General features: G+C 48.6%; 2 protein-coding genes across 2 annotated transcripts; one reads left to right on the top strand and one right to left on the bottom strand.

Moving 5' to 3' along the window:
- Positions 1-466: 466 nt before the first annotated feature.
- PFN3 (profilin 3) lies at positions 467-871 on the top strand (the record flags this gene model as incomplete). The annotated part of the gene is made up of 1 exon (XM_084261098.1): positions 467-871. One exon carries the CDS (start codon positions 467-469, stop codon positions 869-871), a length of 405 nt encoding a protein of 134 aa, XP_084117224.1.
- A 9,067-nt stretch (positions 872-9,938) lies between these two features.
- LOC311189959 (required for drug-induced death protein 1) lies at positions 9,939-14,231 on the bottom strand. Its single transcript, XM_084261775.1, has 2 exons — positions 13,858-14,231; positions 9,939-11,438 (listed from the first exon to the last, which is right to left on the bottom strand). The coding sequence occupies exons 1-2, from the start codon at positions 14,140-14,142 to the stop codon at positions 11,319-11,321; spliced, it is 405 nt and encodes a 134-aa protein (XP_084117901.1). The 5' UTR covers positions 14,143-14,231; the 3' UTR covers positions 9,939-11,318.
- Positions 14,232-16,234: the final 2,003 nt, after the last annotated feature.

Here is a 16,234-nt window from a genome sequence, read left to right as displayed (position 1 = left end):
TCTCTGTGTCTGTCTGTGTCTCTGTGTCTGCACGCACACACAAACGGTTGTGCCCCCTGGGGCTGGGGGGGGTGTGGGGGGGGAGTATCTCATGCCATATGGTCAGCTTGGGGTTTCTGCCTGCACCAGCTGCTTGGTACCAAACTGGTAAGACTCTCTACAAAAGCTTGGGAGGGTTGCAGGGAAGTCATTCTGTGGGACACTTGATTGTGAGGCAAATAATGACATCATAGAATAGGCTGGAGTGGCAAATGCCACTATTATCACAGGTGTCTCCTGACAGGCAAAACAAGAGCCTTGGCTATTGACAGCGGCCATCTTCCTCATTCAGATTGCAGGGATCTGAAGGTTGGATTTATAGATTGACATTTTTAGGATCAGTGTGCCAAGACCAAGGTCCCAGCAGGCAGAAGACAGAGAAGCTTAGAGTTGGGCATTTCTGAGAGATTTGGACAGACTGGCCACAATGGATTACTGGAAATACTACATCAACAGTATCCTGGCAGACCGGAATATTGAAGATGTGGCTATCGTAGGCCTCTTTGACAACCAGTGTGTGTGGGCGGCCAAGCCAGGGGGGCTCTTTGCAGCCATCTCACCTCAAGAAGTGGACTTGATCATGGGCCAGGATCGGATGATGTCCCTGCTAATGGGAATCACGGTAGCTGGCAGAAAGTGCAGTGTGATCCGTGACAACCTGCTGGTGGATGAAGACAACGTGATGGATGTCAGAAGCAAGGGCAGTGACAGCAGATCCATATGTATTGGCAAGACTCCCAAAGCCCTGATCTTCCTCATGGGCAAGAGGGGAGTCCATGGAGGAGCCCTCAACCAAAAGGTCCACAATATGATTGTGGGCATGAAAGTATGAAGGAAATAGTGCTGGAGACAGACATATTCTGCCTGAGCACCTGAGCACAGTTGTTGCTGTACCAGAGAAGGGAAACAAACCTGATTTTGTTGCACATATCTTTGCCTGCTTATTTTAGGTGAGGGGGTGCTGGGCAGGCAGCAGTGCTATCACACTGCTTACCTAAACAGGTGTGGTATAGAAGGGAGTAACATCTACCTTGTGGTCTCCCAGCCATCTTGGGTGATCACTCCCTATTACTCTCACAGTGCTGACATTTTGGGGTGAAGGTCTCTGAAGACATTAGCTTTGGGAAAGGGTAGGAGGGAGGGTAATCTCTTTGCCTTCTTGTTCACCACTTTGCTATTTTAATCATACCCTAATGCCATTCATGGGCTTTGAGACATTTCTTCTTCTACAAATAGGCTACAACATAAGGATAAGCATGACTTACTGTTTATTTTTAATTTGCCCCTGGACCAGTCCCAGTTTGTTCTGGAGATTATTGATCAGCAGAGCCTTGTGCTGCTGTTGGACTGCGTGCAAGGCACGGGAAGGAACAGTCTGCCACCTGCTCACCTTTCAAGTCATGTGAAATCCCTTCTTAATCTACTCTACTGAGAAAATAGGGGGGTTTATGAGGTAACTTACTTGGCTTACATCCGTGACACAGAGATCTAAAGGTTACTTCCTATCCATCCTGCTCAGTCACACTGTCTGGCCTCAAGATCATGGGTCCACGCAAGTTGCCCACGACACCTTGAAGGACACAGAGTTGTGCTGAGCACTGCAGATTTCCTCCTCCATTCAGCAGTATAGCCCTCCCATCCTGATTCCACTTGTTACCCTAAATGATCAGTTTGAAATGGGGCAGAACTGGTGTGCTTGAGTTGGGACCGATGCAGGGAAGGCTTGTGAGGTATGTGTGGCATATCTCCTCATTTGTGGGCTTTTCTTGCTCCATTGCTTCTGGCAACTGTAGCATCTGTCTGGCAGCAAGTCTGAACCTGACACACACTGCAGCCCAGGCTGGCTGTGACTGCTCACTGAGTTGGAAGGGATCTCAAGGATTATCTAGCTCCATCCCCCCTGCCATGGGCAGGGACACCCTCCACTAGATCAGGTTGCCCAAAGCCTCATCTATCCTGGCCTTAAATGCTTCCAGGGATGGGTCTTCCACAACCTCTCTGGGCAACTGTTCCAGTGCCTCATCACCCTCATAGTAAAGAATTTCTTCCTAGCATCTCATATAAACCTACCCTCTCAGCTTGAAGCCATTCCCTCTTGTCCTATCACTACACTCCCTGATGAACAGCCCCTCTCCCTACAACTATAACCTGCCTTTTCTTCTTGGTAGGGGTGGGCACGAAATGGTGTGCAGGACTTTCTGGCCTTGGTGCTACCTCTGGTGTAGCTTGACTATCATCTGCATGCCCCACTGAATGGCCTTCCACATCCAGAGCCTTGTATCTGTTGTACAGAGGGCCTTGGGAGGGCAAGGTGGGCAAGGAGGAGGAGGTTCACCTGCCTCACTGAGTGCAGACTTGCCTCCATTCACCCTCTCCTTTTGAGGCTCCTTTTGGTAACTGTTAAGCCTCCTTTTGATAACTGTTAATCTCCTCATTTATCATGGAGTCAGTATTTCATAATTTAATTGAATCCACACAGAGATCTTTAATCTGCAGCTGCATCCACAGGAGCAGAAAAGCACTGTAAGGGGAACCAGGCCTCTGATGTATTAGCAATGCTCAACCAAACTGCAGTGGCCGTCTAATTAGTGAGCACTGCCTGATAAGCTGCACTTACAAGCATGGATCAAAACAAATTAACTAAGTACTAAAGGGATAAAAACACAAACCCACAAGCCAGCTTCAGAATCTAACAATAAAAGCAATGCCTCAAATGCAATAAACAGGAAAAAAAAAATAATATGCTGGCCATAAGTCTTCTAAAAGCATGGGCATTCCTGGCAAATGCTGAGGTTTATTTTCACAAGCCTAAGGCAAAGATGAGTAACTCTCTCCTGTAGCTTCTCAGGCACTGGTAATACCCTCTGCCATGCAAATCAGAAAATGCAGAAGGCTTTTGCCCCCTGAACTTCTGTCTATGAGGCATCAAAATGACAGGATTTGGAGTAAGAGGAGAAAATGTTGGGTGATTCACTGCTTGCTCCCTTTGTGCCTGAGAAAAAACACCTGGAGTGTATATACACTTTACCAGCATGGGAATTCAGAGAAGTACGGACCTATATAGCGTGATGGTATTGTGAATAGCTACGGCTCTACCCTAGTTACATTATGGGCAGCACAACGGTGTGCCAAACCATGTTCTTTGCTTGAAGTATTGTTAACTAAATTCAGAAATAACTCACCTTTCCTAATTACTGCCTATTAAGTTAGAGAAAATAGTTCTAAATCCAAGAAGGACCTTAAACTTTCATTCCCTAAATCCACAAGCCTGAATGGAGCCTGAGGAGACTTTGTTCAGGCCAGCCCTGAAAAAAGCAGCTGTTACACCCAGCCCTGACTCTTCTTGGGAGACTGCGGTGTGCAGGAGTTTAACGAGGAGCAACAGAAGGTGGCAGCATCTGCGTAATCTCTCCTCTCCTGCTGTGATAAAAGGAACATGAAATTAGAAATAACTGCAGAGAGTGGTTGTGGCTTAATGTTGTGGGTCTCGGCCTGCAGCCCACTTCAGCCATACACATCTCAAAAAGCCTCCAGTAAATACTCTGTTTAATGCTTCATCACAGGCAGACCCAGGCTTACCTGGCAGCCACCAACTCCTTTTGCTGTGAAGCAATGCAAATGGAGCCATTCAGACAAAATGCAGATACTGCTTTTGTTACAGTCCAAACACAGCCTCCTATATTCTTTGTAGCCAGAGTGGGCATAGTAAACCTGCACTTAAAATAAAATAGCCGTGTTTTCAATTGCTTCTAACTTAGTCAGACTTCAGGGCAGTTGTGCTGAAATTTTCCACACCAGAGCCTTACTGCAGGCTGAATTTGAGTAAAATGTGTCTGATCAGGTAGAGGATTTGCAGAGTCAATCCCATGGCAAACTGGGGCTAGGCTCTTTCGGTTGTGGACATGGGTGATGCTGGTTTATCCTGAAAAAGGATGGTATTAGCTGAGAAGCATCCACATGACAAATTTTCCTATGGAATGTGTTTTAAGGGGAAAGTAATGACATACCTGGTCTCAAATGCTGTGGACAATTGAGCCATTGCTCTAAGACAATGTCTAAATTTGTTTCTAGAATAATTATGGAGATAATGTAGAAAAAATGTGGAGAAAATCTAAACACTGTCTTAGAGCAACAGCTCAATCAGAGATCTGAGAAAGATGAATGATAAGGAAAAGTTTGAGGAATTATGCTCGTTTCCATTGGAAAAAAAAAGTGACAACTGTCTGGGGATCTTGTAGGCCTTCAGTCACGTGCACAGTACTGTAGTTTGGACAGGCATAAAAAACTGCACCAAGGCAGCAGTTTGGATGGACATTACAAAAAAACCCCCCAACCAACCAACCAACCAACCAACCCTAACCAGATAACAAAGACAGCAAAACGCTGGTCTAGATTAGGTGACAGGGTGTTAGGATGGAGTTAAATGTAGGCTGGGCTGGTCTCAGTGAAGGAATAGTGTTAAATGCCCACACCAGAAAAGTGCCAGTTATTTTTTCAGTGACTCTGATAATTCAGCAAAAGAAAGGGGTGAGAGGATAACACGGCTGAGTATGCAGTCATCCCATGCTGATTTCAGCAAGATATGGTAAACAGTATATTACACACACATACAGACATGATACCCTCCTTCCAAACTTAGAATAAACAATAAATTCAAAAGATTCCTTCACAGAAAGGAGTACAAAAGCACTGCTCTTTACTCTTACAGTCTTCAAGGAAATCATGCACTAGAAATGGGCTTAGTGAAATTAATGTAGGGAAAAATCTCATGCAAATAGTTGGTGATGATAGAATTAAAAATAGAGCCATTAATGATAGATGGCTTTTTACTGGAGCAATCAGATAAAGGGATCTTTTTCTGTGAAGCTTTTCCTAGGCAGAGAATCATAAATCCATAACAGCCAGGCAGGTTGGTAGGCTACTTCGTTCACTGTCCAGTCATATAGGAAGATGAACTGAAAATCGTCTTTTTCCTCCAACCAAACATCAAACTTCAGTCTCTCGAAATGCACCAGGACACTACAGAAACAGTCATTCCAAGCAAATATTTGACCCAGTATTAACTAATCGTAGAATCGTAGATTCACAGAATGCTTTGGGTTGGAAGGGACCTCAAAGATCATCTAGTTCCAACCTCCTGCCATGGGCAGGGGCACCTTCCACTAGATCAAGTTGCCCAAAGCCCCATCCAACCTGGCCTTGAACACTTTTAATGTCTAATCTAAACCTACCCTACTTCAGCTTGAAGCCATTACCCCTTGTTCTATCACTCCCTAATGAACAACCCCTCTCCCACTTTCATTTAAGTATTGGTCAGCTGTAATTAGGTCTCCCTGGAGCCTTCTCTTCTCCAGGCTGAACAAGCCCAACTCTCTCAGCCTGTCTTCATAGGAGAGGTGCTCCAGCCCTCTGATTGTCTTTGTGGCTGCCTCTGGACTCACTCCAACAGCTCTATGTCTTTCCTGTACTGAGGACCCCAGAGCTGCAGTGCTCCAGGTTCGGGTCTCACCAGAACAGAACAGAGCGGAGGGGCAGAGTAATAACTAATGCAGGCAAGTTCTCCACGTTTTCTGCAAATGTGGTTCTCCAGGGGAATATCTTACCGGTGAGGAAGCTGCAGGAATTGGAAGGGTCGGGTTAGAGCTGCATGCTGTCTGGGAGAGCAGGTAAGGACTGAAGAGGGGCTTTACTGGGGAGCAGTGCATTTATGCTGCTGCAGGACTAATGCGCTTCTGGAGCTATGGTTTAGCAGGCATCACAGGGGAGGATGGGATTCACCGAGGACAGGAAGGTCCCCACCCTAATTCAGGCACAGCTGAAAAAGCAATCTGACGCTAACTTAGCATCCCAGGAAGGGACAGAGCTTCATGGGTAGCAGAAGTAGGGGAATACAGAAAGCATCAGGAGATGAGTACAGACAGCGTGCTGGAGGTGAGGTCCAAGGCACTTCTTGTGGGGCTTCATGCCAGTCTGCCATCCTCCATTCCCCCTGTGTTTAAAATTACACGTCCTATCTTCAGCAGCTGGGATCTCTCCAGCGGAGGGTAAGATTCAGAATCACGAAGTGTCTATGGCTCATCCGCTGTCCTCCAGTGAAGCATAATTAGTGGACGTTTTTAAGGCACAGCAAGAACCTCAGGGCACTGCAATACATTTTTAGCTGTTGACGGAAACCCCTCCCCTCCCTGAAAAACAACACAACATTCCTATGGCTTTACATTGGAAACAGTTGTAAACAGGAGGCCCAGGATTCAGCTGGGTAGGAAACACTGGTGTAGAGAGACACACGTTACACTGCTGGGAACCAAACTTCTGAAGATGGGTCTGGACAAACCAGGAGTCCAGCCTGGGAGGGTGGGGGGCAGGAAATCCCTGCCGGAGGGGAGACAGAACGATGAGGCAAGCTGAGAGGGCTGGAAATCGGACTTTTTCCCAGGAGATGGCACTAAAGGCCAAGTGCTTTTCAGCACGCATCGTGGAAGGCACTGCAAGGTTTGCTGGAGGCCAAACGTCCCTTCAGGCAGCTGGCATGCGATCTTTGCCAGTCACTCCTTGTCGACAGATGCAAAGCTTTATTCTTAGCGCCTGTGCTTTTAGGAAGGCTGAGGATATCTGTCTTTTACATCTCCATGGAGCAAGTAAAGGTAACTGTGCGTGTGATGGCAGGATCCCACGCATGGCCTCAGAGACTCACCCAGGCTGGAAGGCCCCCAGGTCTCTCCTCCAGCCTGCTCACAGCAGGCTCGACACTGAATTCAGAGCCAGTGGCTCTGCACTTCATATAGTCATGCTTCAGAAGCCTCCAGGGTCAGAGGTTCCCTAGCCTCCTAAGACAACCTCTTCTCGTGCTCAAATTATCATATTAGCAATTTCTTTCTCCCTTTAGATCTGGCTGGAAACTCCCCAGTTTCAATTTGTGATCATTGCCCCTTGCTGTCTGGCTATGGACTTCAGTCAAGAGCCTGACTATCTTGTTGGCAACGCCTTCTTAGGTAATGAAGAACTGCTGTCAAGTCCTTCCTACCTCTTCTTCCCTCCTCCAGCTAGAGGAGCGCAGAGCCCTGAGCCTCTCCTCACAGGTGACGCAGGATTCAGGAAGGAGCTCAGGCTGGACTTCACCCCGAAATAGGCCTAGCAGCCTGACAGCTCCTTCCTACAAAGAGAAGGAAGGTGAGAATTTGCTTCCATTACTTCTCCATTAATCTACAAGCTGTTTAGGCACTCTACTGCTCCTTGAAGAAAAAACATTTCCATGGCAGGCTGTGTACAGGTAACTGCAGTGACTTGGTACAGATTGAGAGGGGTGTTGGGCACAGAAACAGGCTCCCCAGGGAGCACTGAGTCACAGCACCGAGCTTGACGGAGTTCAAGAAACCTCTGGACAATGCACTCAGTCACATGCTTGGACCTGGCTGGCCCTGTGTGGAGCCAGGAGTTGGACTTGATTATCCTTATGGGCCCCTTCCAACTCAGGAGATTCTGTGATTGTAGGATTCTGTGATTTTAGGACTAGTTTCGTCTCACAAGGGGCTCAGCATACATAAAAAGAGATGACTGGTTTTACAGCATTCCAAGACAAAACCTGCCCCCTTCCCAGTCTTACAGACAGGCAGAGGGGCTGAAGGATCATTCCTTCCTGAAGTGAAACTTGGCTTGGGACTGGCAGAGCCCTGGGAGCACCGAAGTGCCTGGTGTGGTATGGCTCTCCTCAGTTACACCACTTCAAAAGCAAGCTGTGCCAGAGCACTTCCTTGCTGCTAATGTTGCAGGACAAAGGACAATAGCTGGGAGTCCTCTTCCATTTCCTCAGAGCTTACAGTAAGTCATTAAATGATCTGGCAAAAACAGCAGAAATAAGCTTTATTCTGCTCCATGACTCACTGCACAGGCACAAGGAACAGCCAGGCATTTTAATGTGGAAGTGACTTGCCAGGCTGCCAGGTGAGTGGAGTTCATTCTGAGAGAAGTTCAGTCGAGCTGACTGCTTCTTGCTGCTTTTGCATGTATTCATCTTCCCAAACCTATTTATCTTGCCATTTGTTATAAAAGGTGGTAAAAGGTGGGTATAAATCTGAAGGGAACAAGATAGCACAGTCCCACCCCACTGACACAGAAAACCTGCATGGTGAAGCAATGGGTAGAGGCGTCAATCAAGTGCCTGAAGGGAAGAATGCATTTTATCCAGCCCCAATATCCACCACATCCCACTTCTGTCTACAAGAAGGTCTAATATCCTTTTTATTCCTAAAAGGAACCTGAAAGCAAGCTGCAGACAAACCCATTGTAATAAAGGAGCCTGTCTGCACCCACGGGTAGAAACTTCTCCCTGCTGGGGTGGCTCCTCACCAAGAGCACATAAAGCTGGTGCAGAAGCTGAGAGTTTATGCTGAACTGCCCTCCTGGTCTGGCACGCTGTCAAGGCTGCACCAGAGAGTCCAGCCTCCTCACTATCACCGACATCTTCGCTCACCTCCCAAGTCACTTGCAGGCTTCCAGCACAATGGCTCTGCTTCAGATGAAGGTTGCCTCTTCTTGTTGGCTGAGTGGTATGTCCTGTTGCCCGACACCAAGAGAGAGAGGGAATATTTCCTTCTGTCTCTCACATCACTGAGACAACGTTTAGCATCAGTGCTGCAGGATGTGCCCTATCCCAGCCGTCTGCATCTTAGTTAAGCCAGACCTGGCACAGCAGGGATGCTGCTATGATTGACAGGAACTATAGCCCTCTGCCATCCACCCTCCTGAAAAATGAACCTCATACCCCCAGATTCAGATTCTCCAGATGCTGCTGCATCAGCTGGGCTGGAGAAGAGAGCAGCAAACCCTCAGGCCAAGGCTTGGCCTTACAAATTCGCTCTACCAGCTGAGTGGTCAATTACTGCTCAAGGAATACTGATGAGTAGCACTAAGTAGCGCTTGAGAACCATCAGTTCATTGAAGAAGGAAAATAGCCTGGCATGAATCACCAGCGGGTTCATAGCAAGAGTGTAGCTTACTCAATTACTTTCTTCTTTCTTCTTTTAGGATCTACTTTAGAAACTCTGTTCAACAGAACCTGACTCTCTGGCGTGCATCAAGCCTTTCACTTCTCAGGCTCACGCAGAAAGAGGATTTACATACCATTCCAGTTCTCTATGGATGACACCCAGGTTATTCCCTCAGAGTTGTACCAGGAGAGCAGAGACCATAGGTCAGCAGGCAAAAGTTTGCGGTAACCACTGTGCTGAGTGGCTCCACAAGATAAAGTTCATGTTTACCTTTGTTGGAAGTCCTTGCACTGAATGGGCCAGACCCTGGGTTTTGCAATGAGAGAGCAGCCTTGGTATTCAGAAAACACACAGAAAAATAGATGGGAGACTCATTTCACACAGAAAAAGGGGGACACAAATCCCCCCCTTGCATCGCTTTAGAAATTAAATAAATAAATAATGACTCATAACATAAAATATGGCATGGAGCAAAATTTGAAGTTAATCCCTAAATATGCAGGCTGGTGTGGTCTGTGGGCTTTAGGACAGCTCTGCTGGTGCTGCAAAAGATGTGGCAGTTGATGATAGCCTCTGGCAGGCTGGCAGTGCAGAACAGACAGACAGCATGTCCCCACAGGGAAGCTCAAGAGAAACAGCTGAAGGCTTGAAATCAATGAGTAAGAGCCCTTTGTGGCTACTCCTACCCCAGCTCCTACAGCCTCAGATCCTCCCTGGCCTCACCTCCACGCCTGGCATTTCCTGAGGCATTTCTACACAGCGGGGCCACAACCGTGTCCTTCTCGGAGGGGGCTGAGGCCACAGCCAGAACAACACAGGGAAGTTTATACTGCGGCTTCCCCTCGCTGCTGGGGCTGCTGCTGAGAAACGCCTCCTCTCTGCACTCACTTATGTGTGTAAGTAAACACAAGACACTGATCACACTGATTTTATTTACAGTCCAGGTAGAAAAGAGCATGATTTTTTTTTTTTAAATCCATCTGTGTTTCATTTGCTACATTTAAAGAAATGCAATGTGGCTTGCTAAGACATACAAGCCCTTCACTCAAAAAAGTCAAAAAACTCTACAAACAAACAGGTTTCCAGGTAAATCAACTCCTTGATTACAAAAACATTATTAAAACTGGAAATATCTATAATACAAATATTATTTGTGCCAGATAAGTGCCAGCAGGGAAATCCTTTACTGCTACCATAAAAGACTGAAAGAAAAAAACCCGAACCAAACCCGACAGAATTCTGAAGGGCCATAAACCCCCTTGTCCTTGTGCCATCAATACAGGAGTCACATCTCTGGAGCTGCTCTATCCACAGAGCTCACCTGAGCTACCCAAAGCTGAGTTGAGCCACCCAAAGCTGACATTCTTGAGATACTACTTCCACCTACAGCGATGAAGACGGAGCTGGCAGGTTATCTGGCCCCATTCTTACACAAAACGGTCATAGGTTCCTATACTAGATGCTGTCTGTATTTTTTCCCAGATGCAGCTGGCAATCCATTTTGTTTGCTGGTGACACCACAGAATTGGGTGTTCTTACAGCCCCACCTTCTAGAATCAGGGATGTCAGGTAGAAACTCCCTTCTCAGTATAGAAAAATAACGTATGCAGGTTTGACATCAGTAGAGGAAAAGTTTAAACTATTAATCACAGCAAACCTTTAATGCCCCAAAATCAGAAGACAAACACACCTCATTTCCTTTCTGAATTTTTACATAAGTCTCTTTCCAGTGTTTGAAACCAACAACTGTGAAGCAGCAAAGCTCTCTACATCTCAGACCACAGTCCATTTATATCCAAGCACATTTTAAAGCATGCTCACAACCTTAACCCTCTCAGGGAACAAAAGACATCAGAAAGCCAAAGACTTATCTTTTCCTGATCCCTTGTTATCTGTTTCATCCACTGCTTTGACAATTCCTCTCAGCAGCCACACTTACATCTCCACACTCCCAGCTGCTCCCACCCATCCTCTGCTCCTTCATTTCTCTCTCCCTCACCTACTTGCATTTCCATCCGTCCTTGCATACATAGCAGAGCACTCTAACAACCCGACTCATGCCTGAGAACAAGCGTCAGCTCAATCAGTGGAAGATTATCTCCTCATCCTTGCGTTTCTTTGACCCGATCCGATTTTACAAAGCGACGAAAGCTTCTGCAGAAGAGAAGAGCACTCAGTCCAGGGAAGGTGATGGTGGAGATGCTCCAGGCTTCTCAGATGTGGGTCTCAGGTTTAATCCTGGGAAAGCAGCGTTGGCGTCACATCCTCCCCGGCATGGTGCGTGGAGCTGCGCTAGCGGACGAAGGACGCGACGTGGGCTGCCACTCCAAAGGGAGCAGAATAGGCATTTGCTAATCCTTGCAGGCCGACCACCAAGTAGCGACATCCCTTCTGCAGAGCTTTGCCGACATTCTGCCGAGAGAGAGATGGAAGAAGAGGATTAGAACCAAAAAGAAAAAGAAAGGAAAAAAATAAAAAAGGAAGGAATGTTGATAAGAAAACTCCTTCTCATAAAATCATGCCTACAGCCAATGTCACCGTCCCATAGAATGAACTTCTCCCACAGCTTAAGGATGGCTTGAGCATGGAACAACATTCTACCATCTATTTTTATAGAAGAAATACACACCCACCGAGCATAGTTAAACCAAACGGATGCTGGCTCCACAGGAAGCCAGGCTTTTGTGTGGGCTTCTATTCAAGAATAAAATTAGTATAAATTCACACCTAGTCCGTAGATGTACATGTTGTTCATGTTCTAAGTATGGTAGTGACTCTTAAAAGCACATAAGCTGTTAAAACTGGGGCTGAACAAGGCAGCAATAAATCACTGAGAATACTTTATGGAAATTTCATTGCTTTTTGTCAAAACAAGATTTTTTTGGTTGAAATAAACCTGCTCTGACCCACTTTCACATCTGTAAACATTTAAGAACTCATCAGTGTACTGCATCGGAGATCACTTGCTACAGATAATTTAAACTAAAATCCTTAATCTAATTTTAATTCCACTCTTGCTAGTTTATGCTCATCTGGCCAGTCATGGGTGAGGAATTAACGTTAACGTGGTCAGTTTGGGAGGAATATCAGAATGAACTGCCAGTAACACTTTATGGCTGCTTGGGACTAGATCAATATCATCTCTTGTAAATATGGAAAACACTGAAACAGAGGATATACTTTTAAATTGCTGAAATCCAGACAATATCTATGATATTCCTAGGATTTCTTGAAGTTGGATTACAGTGGCACTGACACATGAAAAACATTCATCTACCATGGTGCTGCTATACAGCTGAATTTTGCTGTATTTACTCCTATGAAAACTTACTTGAAGGGAGTGAGGATGGCAAAATATAAAGCTCAAGCCCAGAGGAGGAGACACAGGCCTTGGCCTCCCACGTCTGCCCCTGTCCTACTACGTCGCACTGGCGACTTCTTTCCTCCTACCTGCATCGTAAACAACCTACCTACCCTGCACCTCACCAACGATTTCCTAGCGAGTTGCTCTTTACTGCCAAAGCTAACCCAGAAACCCTTACCCATAGGGATGCTGTCTGACCAACATAGAAGGGGGTAGGGGTGTTCAAGAGCTGCCTCACGCTTGAAACAGTAGCATGAAAGTGCCTTCATGCCAACAGTGCATCGGCACACGCATGAACTGTGGAGGCAGCCATGCTCACAGGGCCACTCTGTATGAACCCAGCCTGTGCTGGAAGCTCTTTGGACTCCAGCCGGCTTCGTACTACACGTGTTTAGAAGTCCCAGCACCAGAAACCTGAAGCATCAATTCTGTTGTGAAGAAGTGGCGCATTAACCTCCTTATGAAGCAGGAGTATTTGTGAGGCAGCTCCTGGCTGTGCCGCCATCTGGGACTTTGCCCAGCTAAGTGGCATGTCCTGTAGCAGGCGCATCGTTACCAAAGCCATCATTTTCCATGGAATGCAGCAGGAACTCAGGTCTTGTACTGACACTTGTAACCGCTCTAGTGGGAAAAGATTCCCAACAGTGGGCAGGATTTCCCTGCTAACACTGAAACTGGTTTTTGCAACAAACACCCAAGACGTGCCCCAGCTGCACTGAGGCCACATGACCCACAGGAAAACAGTCACATTCTTCCCAGTGGCACTTCTGTCATTAAAGGAAACCTCTGGCCCTGTGGGGAATCTAACCAAGCCCAAACCAAACCGAAGGAGCCAAATAAACCACCAGGCAGCAGGACTCGTGACTTCCCACACAGGAAAGCAAAACAAGGATTTTGATCCACAACAGCGGTTCCGCAGTGAAGAACACGTCGCTGTTCATTTTAACTCATACCAGTGACTTTCCAGGGGAACTCTATGAAGCGGCAAACGAGCGGCCCGGGGGAATGATGATGTTATTGCCCTTTCCTTTGGTCACTTCAGCAGGAGAAAGAAAAAGGCAGGCCAGTGAACTGGAAGTTTTAAGGAATGCTGTCGAAACGGTGACGCGGAGGGGAGCACAGAACAAAGAGAGGCCAAGCAACCCGTCACATGGCTCGGCTCAGCACCATTGTCACTCCGGACCGCCGCAGTTTCTACTCTTCGATCCAGGCGAGAGATCCCGGAGGACCGGCTTCTTCCCCGGCAAGGGCGAGCGCAAGGCAGCGGGGCTGACCTCGCCACGCAAGCACAGCACTGGCGCCTGAAACGCTCGAAGGACCAGGGGGAAGGGGGGGCATTCACAGAGCCCCCTCGGAAACTCGCTGCCCGGAGCCCGCTGCCCACCCGGCCGCCCTCCCCGTCCCCGCATCGGCTGCCCCGAGCAGCGGCGTGCGCGGCCAGTGCGGGAGCGGTCTGCCCTCACTCACCTTGCCGTACTTCTTCAGCCGCTTCCCATAGGGCCGCTTCTTGCTGGTCGGCGGCGGGCGCAGCGGTTCGTAGGAGTCGGGCAGGAGGGCGAAGCGCACCTTCTTCCCGGCTGCGCCCTCCTCCTCTTCTCCCCGCGCCGCCGGCCGCGGGGCCCCTGCGCTGTCCGCGGCTGCCGCTTCCTCTGCCTCCTCCTCGCCCGGCAGGATGGACACCCGGTCGTCGCTGGGCCCGCGGCGGGAGTACCTGCCCCTCGCCTTGATGCCCATCCGAGCGCCCACCGTCATGGTGCTGCCGGGCGCCGGCCCGTCTGCGCGGAGCTTCGGGCCCTTCCTCCTTCGCAGCCGCTGCTCCACAGGTGTGGCCGGAGGCGGCCGCTGCCCCCTCCCCGGGGCGGGACGGCTGCGGGAAGAGGCGCTCCGGTCCCCGCCGCCAGGCGGGTTGTGCCGGTGGGAGTCGGTCGGGAATAGCAGGGCCGGGGTTGGTGGAACCGTGGCGTCGGGCAGCGGCCCCGGTGGACCTGGACCCGCCGCGGCTCTAGTGCAGGAAAACCGCGTCTCGCCTTGCTGGGCGAATGAGGAGTTGCTGGGGAAAGCTCGGGACTCGCCCCTCCCCGCAGCCCAGAAGCGGGGAAGCCCAGCCTGTCGCCATCGGTGGGACAGGGGGACACAGCCCCTGCGCGACACCCGAGTTGCTTCGGGCTCCCATGCTGCGCCCACTGGTGAACGGCTCCTTCTCCGGCATCGCACCCACCGCCCCACGGCGGCAGCGGGATTGGGAGATTTTCTCATCCGAAAAAAACCCCCCAACAAACCCCAAACTTCCCGGTAATTGTTCTATTAAAGGTATTCCTACCGGCAGCCTCGGGTGAGGAGCATCTCCAGCATACAGGGCACGGTTCCACTACCCCGTGCCAAGGGGAAAGTACTTCCATGTAAAGGCAGAGCTGTTGCCCAGGTGCAGGGGAGGCCAGGAGACGTGCATCTGTGCAGCTGGGTGGGCTACAGTTCCACAGCCACGCTTCCTAAGCCGTGCTCGCATAGCTGAGGTGGGTCAGGAAAAGCAGAGTATCATCTTTTAAACTGGTTGGTGTTTATACACGTGCAGATACTTAGGATGAGCAGATGCAATAAAGGGGCAGACTTGTCCTTTACTGTGGATTTTTCTTGCCAGGGAACAAAGCCTTGAACCTGCATCTCCCTGAGATATGCCCTTATTGTTCAGCAAGTAAATCCTGCACACAGCACAGTTGGCTGCCCCAAGGGTGGTGTCTCACTGGTGTCACAGCTCCAGCTGAAGGTGTAAGCGACAGCTTGGCTGGTCCTCTGAAGTGTGGAAGATGTGAGCCAAGTCTCAGGTCTGTCACTACGGGAGAAGCACTCCATCCTGTCCCCTATTTTCTATGGAAAGTGTCACCATGCCTGTTACTGTCATCAGGTTTTTAATTTAAACCTCCCGAGGTGGAGAGTTAAACCCGGGGCAGGATTTCATGCTCTGAGTCCCAGGCAGACAGGTACCACAGGCCATGTGCAAGGAGCCTGCAGGACCCGTTTCCGAGCCGTCCAGGTCTTTTCCCCACCTCCCGCAGCCCGGTTGTGGATCTTGCCCACATCCTGGAGGTGCCGGTATGTCCTAACTGCTTCAGAGACAGAGCAGCACCATGGCTCCTGTCCCAAGGACCTGCTTCCAACGGTAATCACAAGGTAGGGAGCCTGAAGCAGCAAGGTATGTGAGTTAAGTTTTGCATGCTCTGCTACATGGGTGTAGATTTTAATGTGCTGCTTAGATAGTTTGAGGGATGAAGTAATTGCTCTGTGCTGATTAAATACAAGCGTCAAGAAATAAAATACCAATAATCAGTAAGCAGCTATTGAATAGCATCTTTCTTTTTCTTAGCCTCCAGCTACCTTGAAAAATTTTAAAGAAAAAAAAGCACTTTAAATATTATTCTGGGACTCTGAAAGGTGCTTATGCCTAGGGTTTCTATTTATAGAACCATTACTGAATGTATACTTTGTCCTTAAACAAGAAGTGCCAAGATTGTGAAAGACCTGTGTGGAGCCTTTCCCCACGGACCAATTTGTGCCTCATATGTGGTTCATTGTCCACAGTTCAGCCATCAAAACCTCAGCTGAGAGCTGCCATATCCAACTGCGTGGTGCCAAGGCAACCACAACACATTCCAAGATGATGTCCAAGGTACCCCTCACATGTGTGATGCTGGGTATCAGGAGTCTCATGGAATCTTAGGGTTGCTGTAACAATGCTGCCGTGTGGTTCTCATGTATTCCTTTCGATCCGCAGAAGCGGAAGTGAATGCGTATAGCCCTTTCAGTGACTGTATGCACACGTGTTAGTGTTTTAAAGTGGGCTGCATGG

Source organism: Gallinula chloropus (assembly GCF_964237585.1).
Source record: "Gallinula chloropus genome assembly, chromosome: 3".
Taxonomy (NCBI): domain Eukaryota; kingdom Metazoa; phylum Chordata; class Aves; order Gruiformes; family Rallidae; genus Gallinula; species Gallinula chloropus.
The sequence above is the reverse complement of the archived record's forward strand: the minus strand, read 5'-3'. Positions and strand labels throughout refer to the sequence as shown.

Excerpts from the sequence above, each read along its gene's own strand:
- LOC311189959 (XM_084261775.1), bottom strand. The coding sequence starts at position 14,142 with ATGACGGTGGGCGCTCGGATGGGCATCAAGGCGAGGGGCAGGTACTCC. Across the intron at positions 11,439-13,857 it reads GGCTGAAGAAGTACGGCAAG|AATGTCGGCAAAGCTCTGCA; the intron begins GTGAGTGAGGGC and ends CTCTCTCGGCAG.